We start from the raw sequence: 16,124 nt of genomic DNA on the forward strand, positions 1-16,124 counted from the left end.
CTGCATCTCTGATCAGTCTTCTCCTTGTATGAGCTGAAAGTTTAGAGGGACGGCCAGGTCTTGGTAGATTTGCAGTGGTCTGATACTCCTTCCATTTCAATATTATCGCTTGCACAGTGCTCCTTGGGATGTTTAAAGCTTGGGAAATCTTTTTGTATCCAAATCCGGCTTTAAACTTCTTTACAACAGTATCTCGGACCTGCCTGGTGTGTTCCTTGTTCTTCATGATGCTCTCTGCGCTTTTAACGGACCTCTGAGACTATCACAGTGCAGGTGCATTTATACGGAGACTTGATTACACACAGGTGGATTGTATTTATCATCATTAGTCATTTAGGTCAACATTGGATCATTCAGAGATCCTCACTGAACTTCTGGAGAGAGTTTGCTGCACTGAAAGTAAAGGGGCTGAATAATTTTGCACGCCCAATTTTTCAGTTTTTGATTTGTTAAAAAAGTTTGAAATAGCCAATAAATGTCATTCCACTTCATGATTGTGTCCCACTTGTTGTTGATTCTTCACAAAAAAATACAGTTTTATATCTTTATGTTTGAAGCCTGAAATGTGGCAAAAGTTCGCAAAGTTCAAGGGGGCCGAATACTTTCACAAGGCACTGTATGTTCCTGTTTCTACATTTTCTGAATGGGGCATGCTTATTTAAGATTATGAGGAAAGCACTTTTAAAGAATAACCAGGCATCTTCTACTGAAGGAATGAAGTCAATGTCCTTCCAGGACACCCGGGCCAGGTCGATTGGAAAGGCCTACTCGCTGAAGTGTTTTAGGGAGCATTTGACAGTGATGAGGGGTGGTCGTTTAACCGCAATCCCATTATGGAAGCAAGCAATGCGGCAGTGATTGCTGAGATCCTGGTTGAAGACAGCAGAGGTGTATTTGGAGGGCAGGATGGTTAGGATGATATCTAAGAGGGTGCCTGTGTTTACAGATTTGGGGTTGTACCTGGTAGGTTCATTGATCATTTGTGTGAGATTGAGGGCATCAAGTTTAGATTGTAGGATGACCGGGGGGTTAAGCATGTCCCAGTTTAGGTCACCTAACAGCACAAGCTCGGAAGATAGATGGGGGGGGCGATCAATTCACATATGGTGTCCAGGGCACAGCTGGGGGCAGAAGGTGGTCTATAACAAGCGTCAACGGTGAGCGACTTGTTTCTGGAAAGGTGGATTTTTAAAAGTAGAAGCTCAAATTGTTTGGGAACAAACCTGGATAGTATGACAGAACTCTGCAGGCTATCTCAAATCAAAACATCAACTGATATCTCAAAGTGCTGTACAGAAACCCAGCCTAAAACCCCAAACAGCAAGCAGTAGATTGCAACTCTGCCCCCTTTAGCAGTTCTATCTTGTCAGAAAAAGTTAATTTGAGAATGGAAATTTCAGGGTTTCTGGTGGCCTTCCTAAACCAGGATTCAGACACAGCTAGGACATCCGGGTTGGCAGAGTGTGCTAAAGCAGTGAATAAAACAAACATAGGGAGGAGGCTTCTAATGTTAACATGCATGAAACCAAGGCCTTTACGGTTACAGAAGTCAACAAATGAGAGGGCCTGGGGGAATGGGAGTGGAGCAAGGCAATCCAGGGCCTGGATTAACCTCTACACCACCAGAGGAGGAGTAGTATAAGGGTACGGCTAAGGGCTATAAAGAACTGGTCGTCTAATACGTTCGGAACAGAGTGTAAAATGAGCAGGTTTCTGGGAGCGATAGAATAGATTGAATGCATAATGTACAGACAAAGGTATGGATGTGAACACAGTTGAGGTAAACCTAGGCATTGAGTGACGATGAGATAGGTATTGTCTCTACAGACATTAATTAAACCAGGGGAGGTCACCTTATGTGTGGGAGGTGGGACAAGAGGGTTAGCTGAGGAATATAGAGCAGGGCTGGAGGCTCTACAGTGAAATAAGACAATCACTAACCAAAACAGGTATGGCATATCAAGAAGCTGATTAAACAGCATGATCATTAAACAGGTGGACCTTGTGCTAGGGACAATAAAAGGCCACATGATGACTGCAGGAATGTCCACCAGAGCTGTTGCCAGAGAATTGAACGTTAATTTCTTTAACATAAGCAAACTCCTTTTAGATTATTTGGCAGTAAGCCCAACCGGCCTCACACGTGCAGACCAGGTGTATGGCATCGTGTGGGCAAGCAGTTTGCTCTCAACAGTGCCCAATGGTGGTGGTGGGGTTATGGTATGGGCAGGAGCCATAAACTAGACAACAGTTCCTGTCAATATTCAGTAACTTCGTACAGCCATTGAAGAGAGGTGGGACAAAATTCCACAGGCCACAACAATAAACAGCTTGATCAACTCTATGCGAAGGAGATGTCACGCTGCATGAGGCAAATGGCGGTCACACCAGATACTGACTTGTTTTCTGATCCACTCACCTATCTTTAAATTAGTTAAGATACAGGAAGGAAGAAGGATCTTTCAGAGTTCTGTTAAGAACTGCAAATCATAAAGGATCTTGCTACTGTACTGAACTTGCCATAATATCAAACTCTAGAACATAGCTTTTTACACAAAAAGACAAATAACTTGTTTCAGATTATTTATCATTGAAAAATGTTGCATAACAAAATCATTTATTTGATAAATACAGGCATTTGACAGAGTATTCTCAAACAAAACATTAAAAACAAATAGACCATTCATTACATAACAAGCACAAGTAAACAAGATTTTTTAAATAAAAACACTAAAAGACACTTCCCTCAAGGTATGATATTTACATGTTTGCATATTTCTAAATACTTGATTTTCATAACAATTATGGATAACTTAAAAGCAAAAATACAGGCAGCTTTAGACTCATACAGAACTTAAGTCTTTCTCAGGAGCAAAATAGCCCAACTTATTAATTTCAGACCCAATCAAGTCATTTTGGTTGTATTAATTAAAACTAAAGAGAACAGAACCAATAATTTGAAGTGCTAGTGGAGTAAGAGGTATGATGGTGAATGTCAAAAGTGAGTTCCTAGTGGTCTTTTCACCACTAGGGTAGGGTCAACACATACTGTCATAGAAGATCTCTGAAATCTGACCCAGTAATAAATAAGGTATGGCATGTCTTGGTAAATCACATTTTGAAAAAAGGTTGTGTGTCTTCTAAACCAGTACAATGTACAGGGAAATAACAATTTTGTACATGAAACCAAAATCAATATCACAAACCAAAATCAATGTTTCAAAGCATAGCGTAAACTGCTCTGAGCAAAGTCAAAGGCCATGCCGTGTATGTATGTGTATAGTTGGTGATCATTACGAAATAGAGCTTAGCATCTGTTGGATAAGACTCAGACTGGCGACGGCTTTCATTTGTCCCAGGACACACAAAGTACATGTAAGGCTGTCAAATAACATCAGATCAGCACCAAAAGAAACATACTACATATGCAGTCAATGATAATTCAATTCACAATTATATCTCAGCAGGAAGTATTTCAGATATACCCACATTTCTCTTTTCAAACAGACTCAAATGTATCCTTGCAGTGCTTTTAGCACTATTAGTGCCATTATTAAGGCAGTCAGTCCATTAAATTTACTGTAAACTGTTCTTTTTGACAGCCAAAGGGATGATCAGTTGTCTGTTTGCAGGCCATGGCTAAACATACCGTGAAGTAGCCAATCCAAAGGTGGGATGAAAGATGGTAGTGCAGAGGTCAGGTAGTCATCAGTGCGATGGCGACATGTTTTGTCTTGTCCCAGAGTGTGACTCCTTCCCACCATACACAGACATACGCACACCATACACAGACATACGCACACCATACACAGACATACGCAGACATACGCACACCATACGCAGACATACGCACACCATACGCAGACATACGCACACCATACACAGACATACGCACACCATACACAGACATACGCACACCATACACAGACATACGCACACCATACACAGACATACGCACACCATACACAGACATACGCACACCATACACAGACATACAACAAACCAGCACTATATCGACCCATCATGGCTAAGAGTCTTTGAGCATGTTGATGTGTGCGTAGATCTTAAGTGCAGGTCCCAGTTTAATATTCATGGCACTCATAAGGTGGTCCTCTTTCAGTAGGAGCATGGCCTGTCCATCTATCTCCTGCGAGCGGAACTCATCTGCTATCTCATGGCAGCCTAGGAAGAAAAAGCCACAGTGAACCAGTTAAATAATGCTGCTACTCTGTGTTATCTATGCAGTCACTTTAATAACTCTACCTACATGCACATATTACCTCAAACTGGAGCCCCCACACATTGACTCTGTACCGGTACCCCTCCGGTATAGAGTCTCGTTATTGTTATTTTATATTGCTCTTTAATTACTTGTTACTTTTATTTCTTATTCATATTTTTTAAAACTGCATTGTTGGTTAGTGAAATGCTTATTTACAAGCCCCTGAGGTCTACACCTGTTGTATTTGGCGCATGTGACTAATAATTTGACTATTTAATTTCAAAGACAATTAATGAGCACTGTCTACATTTAAACAATCCACAGATGAATGAATAAACTTCTTTCATCCCTAGGGGAGAAATAAGCATACTATCACTACTACAACATACCTTCAGAAGAATGTAGTTATGGTGTAGGCCTAACAAAATGCACAAATATACACTGCTCAAAAAAAATAGAGGGAACACTAAACACATCCTAGATCTGAATGAATGAAATATTCTTATTAAATACTTTTTTCTTTACATAGTTGAATGTGCTGACAACAAAAATCACAAAAATTATCAAATGGAAATCAAATGTATCAACCCACAGAGGTCTGGATTTGGAGTCACACTCAAAATTCAAATGGAAAATCACACTACAGGCTGATCCAACTTTGATGTAATGTCCTTAAAACAAGTCAAAATGAGGCTCAGTAGTGTGTATGACATGACCTCCCTACAACGCCCGGGCATGCTCCTGATGAGGTGAAGTCCTGGACAGTCTTTTTGTGCAACGTTGGTGGATGGCGCGAGACATGATGTCCCAGATGTGCTCAATTGGATTCAGGTCTGGGGAACGGGCGGGCCAGTCCATAGCATCAATGCCTTCCTCTTGCAGGAACTGCTGACACACTCCAGCCACATGAGGTCTAGCATTGTCTTGCATTAGGAGGAACCCAGGGCCAACCGCACCAGCATATGGTCTCACAAGGTGTCTGAGGATCTCATCTCGGTACCTAATTGCAGTCAGGCTAACTCTGGCGAGCACATGGAGGGTGGGCGGCCCCCCAAAGAAATGCCACCCCACACCATGACTGACCCACCGCCAAACCGGACATGCTGGAGGATGTTGCAGGCAGCAGAACGTTCTCCACAGTGTCTCCAGACTCTGTCACGTCTGTCACATGTGCTCAGTGTGAACCTGCTTTCATCTGTGAAGAGCACAGGGCGCCAGTGGCGAATTTGCCAATCTTGGTGTTCTCTGGCAAATGCCAAATGTCCTGCACGGTGTTGGGCTGTAAGCACAACCCCCACCACCTGCTGGAGGTCATTTTGCAGTGCTCTGGCAGTGCTCCTCCTGCTCCTCCTTGCACAAAGGCGGAGGTAGCGGTCCTGCTGCTGGGTTGTTGCCCTCTTTCACATCCCTTGATGTACTGGCTTGTCTCCTGGTAGCGCCTCCATGCTCTGGACACTACGCTGACAGACACAGCAAACCTTCCTGCCACAGCTCGCATTGACGTGCCCTCCTGGATGAGCTGTACTACCTGAGCCACTTGTGTGGGTTGTAGACTCTGTCTCATGCTATCACTAGAGTGAAAGCACCGCCAGCATTCAAAAGTGACCAAAACATCAGCCAGGAAGCATAGGAACTGAGAAGTGGTCTGTGGTCACCACCTGCAGAACCACTCCTTTATTGGGGGTGTCTTGCTAATTGCCTATCATTTCCACCTGTTGTCTATTCCAGTTGCACAACAGCATGTGAATTTTATTGTCCATCAGTGTTGCTTCCTAAGTGGACAGCTTGATTTCACAGAAGTGATTTACTTGGAGTTACATTGTGTTGTTTAAGTGTTCCCTTTATTTTTTTGAGCAGTGTATATACACACTTTTGTGTGTGGGTGTATATGTAGACACCCCTTCAAATTAGTGGATTCGGCTATTTCAGCCACACCTATTGCTGACAGGTGTATAACATCGAGTACACAGCCATGCAATCTCCATAGGCCACTGGTTCTCAACCCCGGCCCTGTGGACCCAAAGGGCTGCACATTTTTGTTTTTTTAGCACTACACAGCTGATTCAAATGATAGTCATCAAAGTCAGCTTTTGATGAGTCTTGAGTCAGGTGTGTAGTGCTAGGGCAAAAACAAAAATGTGCTCCCCTTTGGATCCCAAGGACCAGGATTGAGAACCACTGCCATACACAAATCGGCCTTACTGAAGAGATCAATGACTTGCAACGTGGCACAGTTATAGGATGCCACCTTTCCAACAAGTCAGTTTATCACATTTCTGCCCTGATAGAGCCGCATTGGTCAACTGTAAGTGTTGATATTGTAAAGTAGAAACGTCTTTAAGCAACGATGGCTACCACAAAGTGGTAAGCCACATAAGCTCACAGAACGTAGCAACACTCACTACAGAGTTTCAAACTGCTTCAAAGCAACATCAGCAGAAGAACTGTTCATCGGGAGTTTCATAAAATGGGTTTCCATGGCCGAGCAACCGCACACAAGACACAAATTAGCAGCACACAAGCCTAAGATCACCATGCGCAATGCCAAGCGTCGGCTGGAGTAGTGTAACGCTCGCAACCACTGGACTGGAGCAGTGGAAACACATTCTATGGAGTGAAGAATCATGCTTCACCATTTGGGTTAGGCGGATGCCAGGAGAATGTTACCTGCCCCAATGCATAGTGCCAACTGTAAAGTTTGGTGGAGGAGGAGTAATGGTTTAGGGCCGTTTTTCATAATTCTGGCTAGGCCCCTTAGTTCCAGTGAAGTGAAATAAACACTACAGCATACAATGACAATCTAGATGATTCTGTGCTTCAACTTTGTGGCAACAGTTCGGGGAATGCCCTTTCCTGTTTCAGCATGACAATGCCTCCGTGCACAAAGCAAAGTCCATACAGAAATGGTTGGTCGAGATAGGTGTGGAAGAACTTGACTGGCCTGCACAGAGCCCTGACCTCAACCCCATCGAACACCTTTGGGATGAATTGGAAAGCTGACTGCAAGCCAAGCCTAATTGCCCAACATCAGTGCCCAACCCCATTAATGCTCGTGGCTCACTAGTCCTCGAAGCAATGTTCCAATATCTAGTGGAAATCCTTCCCAGAAGAGTAGAGGCTATTATAGTATCAAAGGGGGAGTCTGTGTGTGTGTGTGGGGGGTACAACTCCATATTAATGCCCATGATTTTAGAATGATGTTCAACGAGCAGGTGTCCAAATACTTTTGGTCATGTAGTGTTTGTATGAGACTGACCTGGAAGGGAGTGGATAAACTCGTAGACTTCTTCTACATTCCACTTGGTGGAGTCGTTGGGCAGGAAGTGCTGAGTGAGGAGTGGCAGCTCTCTGCCTCGGGGGGCCTCTTGGTCTGAGCCTCTCCCTGCCTGGTGTGACGCCTGGGGTGCTGTGGGACCTGAGCTGGCTCCTGACAGGGGTGACGGAGGCTCCTCATAGCTGGACATGTCTGAGCAGGGGCTGGACTCCTCCTGGCTGGGTTGGGAGGGGAGCGGGGAGGACACTGAACCTCCCTGAGTCTGCTGAGGTGTAGGGGAAAGCTTCTGTAACACAAAACCCATGAGTCAGCCCTGGTGTAACTGAGGGGAGCATGTTAATTCACAGGAAAGCTGTCCTGTCAGTGGAGAAGTAGGAGAGGATCCTACCTGCTTCTTAGGTTCGACACTCTGGCGGCAGCTGTTGTGTGACCTTCTGCGCCAGCGGTTGGATGCTTTGCTCCTCTCTGGACGGAAGAGGCCTATCCGCTTAGTGCACCCAACATTATACCTATTCCACCACAACAACGATAATAGCTGTTATGGCCACTACCATCCCCAAGACAACACTACTGAGAAGCTCTGACCCTGAGGCATATAACCCAGTCAAAGCATAGAAAATGGCCCATCAAATGTGACTTACCTTTTCGCGCACACCATGGAACAGAACCGTTTTGACCCCTTGAATTTGTAGGCAAAGTCCACCCAGCCACAGAATTCACATCTCAGTTTGGGGGCATCTGAATCCTCTTGGTCTTTTAATTCTGTGTGCAAATCAAAATAGTCAAACAACAACATCTCTTACAGCTGAATTGTTAGTATTTAGAAAGTCCATTATGGGGTTTATAGTCAAATAACATGCCTTTAAATCACTCCAGCCATGCTCTCCCTTACCTTGAGGGGTCAGCTCCTCTGTCTCAGAGTCTGTGGTGTTGGTGGGGTTACTAACAGGGGTCTTGTCTGGGTCAGAGGAGAGCTGCTCATGCAGCTTCTTTGGGCTGTCCATCATTACAGGCAACCGCTCAATCTGGTTAAGACAGAGGGTGACACATGAATGCTACTCTTTCCAAGCTATGACAGTAATACAGTAATACTACAATGGCAAACTTACCATGCAGTGTCCATAAGCTATAATAAAGCCTGAGAAAAGACTTGAGCAACAAACATCCACTAGGATGCCATCTTTAATCGATAAGTAAAACAGGCACCAACAGAGTCACTTAAGTGTGTGTATCAACATTTTGCTCAGAATGATAACACTGGGAAGGTGGTCTTAACATTTGTGCACCTTCTTTCACAGACATCTCTGTATACACTGCTTTGGAACTACAGTAGGCTACTAGAATTCATTACTAAGTTAACCAATAGAAAGGCATTGCCCTTTATCATTGCTTAGCACGGTAAGTGCAGTTGTATGGTTTGTTTTTATTGCCAATAGGGAAATGCCCCTGTGGGAATGCACTCGAAATGGTGACATGTTGCTTACTGGTGGTAGCTGCTAAGGGGTACCATGGGAGAGGGCACTTACAGGGAAGGGTTCAGCACCCTCCTGGATGACAAAGCCCTCAATGACGTGGGTGAGGACCTGGGGCTTGACGATGGCCTGGGGTGGCTTGTTCTCTCCATTCTGGGGGGTGCTGCCGGTCACAGTGGGTGCCTCGTTCTCATTTCCTGATGTCATGGCTGGGGGTGGTGTCTCAGGTGCAGCATTCAACCTCTTGGTAGTAGGGACTCCTGCCAATGACAAAACAAAGCAGTAGTTAACACATTGCATAATTTTCAATTATGTGGCCAAAATGTGTACACAATTTTTTATAGTAGATTAATTTGATTAATTTCACTTTAATTATGCTAAAATATTTATTCAGAGTATGTAGTTAACGTTCTCTGCTGTACAGTCGTTTAAGTACTCAAGCAAATTTGCATCATATACTGTATCTATCATCCACCTGCCAAATCATGTGCAAATGGGTCCACTTCGAATATCAAGCGTTTGTAATGCCACTCACTAGACGCGTATTATAGTTACTAATGTAAATTGATCACGATATCAAAATATAAAGAGAAAACAAACGGCTGTCAAAAGTAATTCGAGTCCAAAGCATCGCTCATTTTTGACGGGTCGACCACTAGTTTGCAATTTTCAAAGCAAAAACACGTATGGCTACGGTAAACGAGTAACGTTAGTAGTTAGCTATGAATGAAAACAGCAGACGATTCGGTAGCTACTTGCAACAATGATAAACATTTTCAAAGTACTGCAAAAGTTAAACTGTCCCATATCAAAAGTGAAATAACAAGAACTCGCTCACCAAACGTATTCCTGCCCGATTCACTTGCGCTTTTATCCGATTCAATACAAAAACGCGCTGTCGCCTGCCTCTCTCTCATTGAAAGCGAGAATCCAGTCAACTGTACAAAGCAGGCAAGACAGAGCGGAGACGCTCGCTCGACCCAGCCCTGCTCGAATGGTGAGAGGCAGGCAGAGCTGAAGAATGAAATACTTGAATAAGGTACCGCCCTTTTTTTCTCTCTCCATAGACAGGTACTCTGCTCATATATACTCAGCAAAAAAAAAAGAAACGACCCCTTTTCAGGACCCTGTCTTTCAGAGATAATTTGTAAAAATCCAAATCATTTCACAGATCTTAACTGTAAAGGGGTTAAACACTGTTTCCCTTGCTTGTTCAATGAACCATAAACAATTAATGAACATACACCTGTGGAATGGTCCTTAAGACACTAACATAGGCAATTAAGGTCACAGTTATAAAAACTTAGTACACTGAAGAGGCCTTTCTACTGACTCAAAAAAAAAACACAAAAAGAAAGATGCCCAGGGTCCCTGCTCATCTGTGTGAAGGTGGCTTTAGGCATCCTGCAAGGATGCTTGAGGACTGCAGATGTGGCCAGGGCAATACATTTCAATGTCTGTACTGTGAAACGCCTAAGACAGCGCTACAGGGAGACAGGACGGACAGCTGATCGTCCTCGTAGTGGCAGACCACGTGTAACAACACCTGCACAGGATCGGAACATCACACCTGCGGGACAGGTACAGAATGGCAACAACAACTACCCGAGTTAAACCAGGAATGCACAATCCCTCCATCAGTGCTCAGACTGTCCACAATAGGTCGAGAGAGGCTGAACTGAGGGCTTGTAGGCCTGTTGTAAGGCAGGTCCTCACTAGACATCACTGGCAACAATGTCGCCTATGGGCACAAACCCAGCGTCACTGGACCAGACAGACTGGCAAAAAGTGCTCTTCACTGACGAGTCGCGGTTTTGTCTCACCAGGCGTGATGGTCGGATTCGCGTTTATCGTCGAAGAAATGAGCGTTACACCGAGGCCTGTACTCTGGAGCGGGATCGATGGTGGAGGGTCCGTCATGGTCTGGGGAGGTGTGTCACAGCATCATTGGACTGAGCTTGTTGTCATTGCAGGCAATCTCAACGCAGTATGTTACAGGGAAGACATCCACCTCCCACTTGTGGTACCCTTCCTGCAGTCTCATCCTGACATGACCCTCCAGCATGACAATGCCACCAGCCATACTGCTCGTTCTGTGTTTAATTTCCTGCAAGACAGGAATGTCAGTGTTCCACCATGGCCAGCGAAGAGCCCGGATCTCAATCCCATTGAGCATGTCTGGGACCTGTTGGATCGGAGGGTGAGAACTGGGGTCATTCCCCCCCAGAAATTTCTGGGAACTTGCAGGAGCCTTGGTGGAAGAGTGGGGTAACATCTCACAGCAAGAACGGGGAAATCTGGTGCAGTCCATGAGGAGGAGATGCACTGCAGTACTTAATGCCGCTGGTGGCCACACCAGATACTAACTGTTACTTTTGATTTTGACCCCCTCTTTGTTCAGGGACACATTATTCCATTTCTGTTAGTCACGTGTCTGTGGAACTTGTTCAGTATATGTCTCAGTTGTTGAATTTGGTTATGTTCATACAAATATTTACACGTGTTAAGTTTGCTGAAAATAAAACGCAGTTGACAGTGAGAGGACGTTTCTTTTTTTATTTTCTTGAGTTTACTATTAAATTTCCACACATTAAAATAAAAACACTTCACTTATGTTGACATATACATTTCTGGTTCTTCTCACATCTATAATCTTAGCCCTGAAAATTCACAGGTCTCAAATCTATCTGAATAACTACTGGCATACAGGAACCACTTTATACAAATGTAGGTCCTGTGGCCCAATGTCTCAGACAATTCTTGCAAACCATTTCTCTTTATATGGCAACATACTATACTGCACATTTCCTGGTATGTCTGTCGAAAGATGCACAATAAATACCATGGACTCCATTAAAACCAGGAGCAGTTGGCTATTCTGTAACTTTGGGATATGTTCAACCAATCAGCAGGCTCTGAATGTGTTGCAATCTGTTCCAAGCAGACAGCCAGTGGTCTTGCAGGCCTACCGCTCTATTTTTAGACATCAAAGATAACTGTATGTTTATTTTGAACAAGTGGAGCACCTCAACTATGCATTCACACCCAAGCATAAAAAAGGAGCCTTGTGGGTTTACATTTTTCATTTTTACAAGAAAAGTAGCAATAAAAATGAAAGCTCTTAATATAATCTGCATGTTCAGCATTTTGAATGGGCCTTAGTGTGCGAGTGTAAGACTACCATCATAAAACACAGATTATTTTCCATTTGAGTGAAAGATAGATGGATAGATACACACATTTTCCTGACCACGATAATTTGACACATCTATCATTTAACTTTCCTTGACTGGAACACTGTTCACTTCTCCTCAATGGTCCCATTGGGGATAATCAGACAAAATTCTTCACCCTGACTCAAAACGACGAGCACAGCTTACAATAAATAATAAGACAACAGATCTGCCTCCACACCTGGAGAGCAGTACATAGCAGAGCGACTGATCTTTGGTCTGGTTCTCCAAGGTTGTAATTGGTTGCAAATATGATATGACAACAATAGACCCCTAGTTACAGTCCTGCCTCTAGGCAACATAACTAAGAAAGTGGGTGATAAAAACTTGTTAACTTATTAAAACCAAAAGTCCTGTTACCTTGTGGTTGGCTGATGGGCATAACTGGGTCAGTCTTGGGCTGCTCTGCTGGCTTGGTGGCTTGTGGTGGAGACGGGGCAGAGGGGGTAAATGGGGTGGGCTGCTGCTCTACACTGGGAGTTGGGCAGAGCTCCCTGACCACCAATGACTTTGGCTTCTCCTGTCCTTTACTGTCCTGGACCAATCGGGAAGCCTGGGAGCCCGTAATAAAATAGAGAGAGAAGGGAGAAAGAGTTTAGTGAAACACAATATTTGACTATTGATTAGAAATTACTGATATATAGTATTTTGTTTACTGATTCATTGTATATTGTGATTTCCATACTTCTTGTTGTTACTGCTGTGTACTCACCTGTGAGAGCGCTGGTTGTATCTGGAGGTTGATGGCTGTGAGTTGCACTGGCTGGGCTTTGGTCTGGCTCAGGCTGGAGTGGAGAGCATGTGGGCTGATGGTGGAGTGGAAGATGGTTGCCTGCTGGCTGGGTGTAGAGGGCTGGTGGAGAGAGGCAGGCTTGGGCAGCACAGGGACAGGGCCTGCCTGGCTGGGGGACTGGGGGACCAGGGGGGGAGTCTGCAGGTGGGGTTGGATGGAGGCAGTCTGCAGTAGCTGTCCCTGGGTCCTCTGGGAAGCATGGGTCTGCTGGATCACAAACTGCTGTTGCTTATGCTGCTGGACCAGGGAGTGGGAAGGGTATATCTGGGTGTATGCTGGAACAGAAATCGAGAAATAGGATACAAAAAAAAATCTGACAGTTAAGTCTGTACACAAAAGGAAAATGGACTCTACCTAACTCAAAAAACAATTGAGGAGTGGAATAATGTTTTGTTTCTTTACTCTCCTTTGCCAGTAGTACACCTACTGTTGGCAAAATGTAACATCAAAGAGCACAAGACAGACTTGCCTTGCCCTAAACCGTTGTCAAGGTTTTGACCAGACATTACTCACTAATGTCTCCAAAGGGTCTATCATCACCTGACAGGGTTTTTGCTGACAAAATTACAACCAGGACCCATATCTTCCCAGAACCAATCAAATACTGTCATTTAGTGAAAAGTGCCCTACACACCAACAGAGTTGCCCCGGGCCAGACATGTTCAGGAGGAAAGCAACAGGGCAATATAATAAAATATATATTTTTTAGCAGACGCTCTTATCCAGAGCGATTTAAAGGAGCAATTAGGGTTAAATGCCTTGCCAAGGGCACATAGACATTTTTCACCTAGGCGGCTCGGGGATTCAAACCAGTGACATTTCGGTTACAGGCTCAACGCTCTTAACTGCTAGGCTACCTGCCACCCCGGGCCAGACAGATGCAGGAAGAAAGTAAGAGGGTAATAAGAAGCCAATAATCTATGACATGCTGTATGTAGTCATCTGTGAATCAATCCCCCAAACCTTCAGTTTCCCAAGCAATTTTCCCTAGGAAACAATGAGGTTGGATCTGGCCCTCATCATTACTGAAATATAGAGAAAGGGTTGTAATGCATCATCTCTCCTAGGAGCTGTTAAGCCGTTTGTCTCAGGAGTAAGCCTTATGGTCTTACAGTAGCTTCATGATTTTAGTAAACTAAAGGTGTCTAACATTAACCTTTGTGCATCTCTTTTGATTATGGATTGATGCTAAATATATAAGTGTCCCACCTCTTATCTGTATATTTTGTGTGGGATAGGCTCCATCTGGTCTGAATGTTTCTCTGTAACCACAGTCTCTACCCTGCTGTGAAAATAGAGACGTTTCCATCCGGCAGAATTGCATGTCATTAGTTATTTATACCACAGGATCTGCTGGAAAGTGTTTGATTTTCACACGGCAAAACTCTATGTAAACCACAGCATGTGGTTAGCTATGGTTTCACTAAGTACAGGGTAAAGACCGACATCTTCCAGAAAGTATTATGATAAAAGCCCTGGACGGATACTATCAATTACATGATAACACAGTAAAGTGTTACATTACATGATAGCACCTACCACCCAGCCCTCATTAAGGATAAATAGAAAACAGAGGTTGTATAATGATGACTATCAATTCAGCAAATAGACCTAGCTAGCCCTTGTGTGAACAGATGAGTGGATTTCCCAACCGGTGCTCACCGGATACAAGAAACAGAACTCAGAGTCCTGCTTGACAGCTTTTTCTAGCATTTTAATGAGTAACAGAGAAATGTCTTGGAAGGAGAGAAAGGGGGATTCATTGAAATGCCTTTCTCCCTCAAGGCCTTGGGATTAAGGAGTGGAATGACTCAGTCCGGACCCCCCTCTATGGCCCCACTACACTACCACTCCCCCATGCCTGTGTGTTGTTTCAGGATGTCTAGAGGAAATGTTTCAACAGCAGATCTTGGAAAATCCCTGAGTTTCTGCAATCGACTGCTGCTGCTTTAGTTTAGAAACCTCACCCACACATCAGTGTAAATCACTTTATACACATCTTAACACAGCTTGAGAAAAACTACTCATTGGCCAGCTTATTAGGTACACCTGTCTAGTACCGTGTCGGACCAACCTGTTGCCATGAAGGGATGCACCTGGTCAGCAACAATGTTCAGATATGCTGTGGCGTTGCTCAATTGGTATCAAGAGACCTAACGTGTGCCAGGAAAACATTCCCCACACCATTACACCACCACCGTTGACACCAGGCAGGATGGGGCCATGGACTTATGCTGCTTATGCCGAATCCTGACTGCCATCAGCATGACACAACAGGAACTGGGATTCGTCGGCCCAGGCAATGTTTTTCCACTCCTCAATTGTCCAGTGTTAGTGATCTGTTGCTTCTTCTTGTTTTTAGCTGATAGAAGTGGAAACAGGTGTGGTCGTCTGCTGCAACAGCCCATCCGTGACAAGGACCGACGAGTTGTGCGCTCCGAGATGCCATTCTGCACACCGCTGTTGTAATTTGCCTGTTTGTGGCCTGCCTGTTTGCTTGCACAATTCTTGCCATTCTCCTTTGACGAGCTGTTTTCGCCCACAGGACTGCAGCTGATTGGATGTTCTTTTAATTTGTCGCACTATTCTCGGGAAACCCTAGACACCATCATGCTCGAAAAGCCCAGGAGGCCAGACCTTTCTGAGATACTGTAACCGGCGCGCCTAGCACCGAAGATCATACCACGCTCAGTCGCTTAGGTCAGTTTTCCCCATTCTTACGTTCAATTGAACAGTAACTGAATGCCTCAATGCTTGTCTGCCTACTTTATATAGCAAACCACGGCCACATGATTCACTGTCTGTAGGACCGAAACCATTTTTATGAACAGGGTGAGGTAATAAACTGTGTACATGTCAAACATATCTATACTAATTGTGTTTTAAGTGCTTGTTAAAATGAGTAAGTAATGGAGATACTATGTATGGGTACATGGAAGCACTCAAGGGCTTGGTGAATTAACAGAGAATGGGGAGATCCTTTCAGGTGTACTACACTCAGTCCAAACACATAAACAGATGCTTAGCTAAAAACCAACTTAAAGCTATGCTTCAAATCACAAAGACAACTGAAGAGAAGACTTGACACCAGGGCCGGATTTGTTTGTTGAAAAAAATGAAAACCACAGTG

The 16,124-nt window shown here is 44.2% G+C and overlaps 1 protein-coding gene across 7 annotated transcripts in view; it reads right to left on the reverse strand.

Annotated features, from left to right (window-relative positions):
* Positions 1-2,600: 2,600 nt before the first annotated feature.
* Positions 2,601-16,124, reverse strand: part of LOC118388452 (polyhomeotic-like protein 2) — a 95,221-nt gene continuing 81,697 nt past the window's right edge. For all 7 annotated transcript variants that reach the window (XM_035777555.2, XM_035777554.2, XM_035777549.2 and 4 more), the window contains exons 8-15: positions 12,914-13,269; positions 12,562-12,754; positions 9,023-9,228; positions 8,389-8,521; positions 8,138-8,258; positions 7,885-8,005; positions 7,479-7,782; positions 2,601-4,182 (exon numbers count right to left, since the gene is read on the reverse strand). In XM_035777555.2, coding sequence (XP_035633448.1) covers positions 4,028-4,182; positions 7,479-7,782; positions 7,885-8,005; positions 8,138-8,258; positions 8,389-8,521; positions 9,023-9,228; positions 12,562-12,754; positions 12,914-13,269 — 1,589 coding nt within the window. In that variant the 3' untranslated portion in view covers positions 2,601-4,027. The remainder of the gene's footprint in view (positions 4,183-7,478; positions 7,783-7,884; positions 8,006-8,137; positions 8,259-8,388; positions 8,522-9,022; positions 9,229-12,561; positions 12,755-12,913; positions 13,270-16,124) is intronic.

This window comes from Oncorhynchus keta, chromosome 10 (assembly GCF_023373465.1).
Source record: "Oncorhynchus keta strain PuntledgeMale-10-30-2019 chromosome 10, Oket_V2, whole genome shotgun sequence".
Lineage (NCBI taxonomy): Eukaryota > Metazoa > Chordata > Actinopteri > Salmoniformes > Salmonidae > Oncorhynchus > Oncorhynchus keta.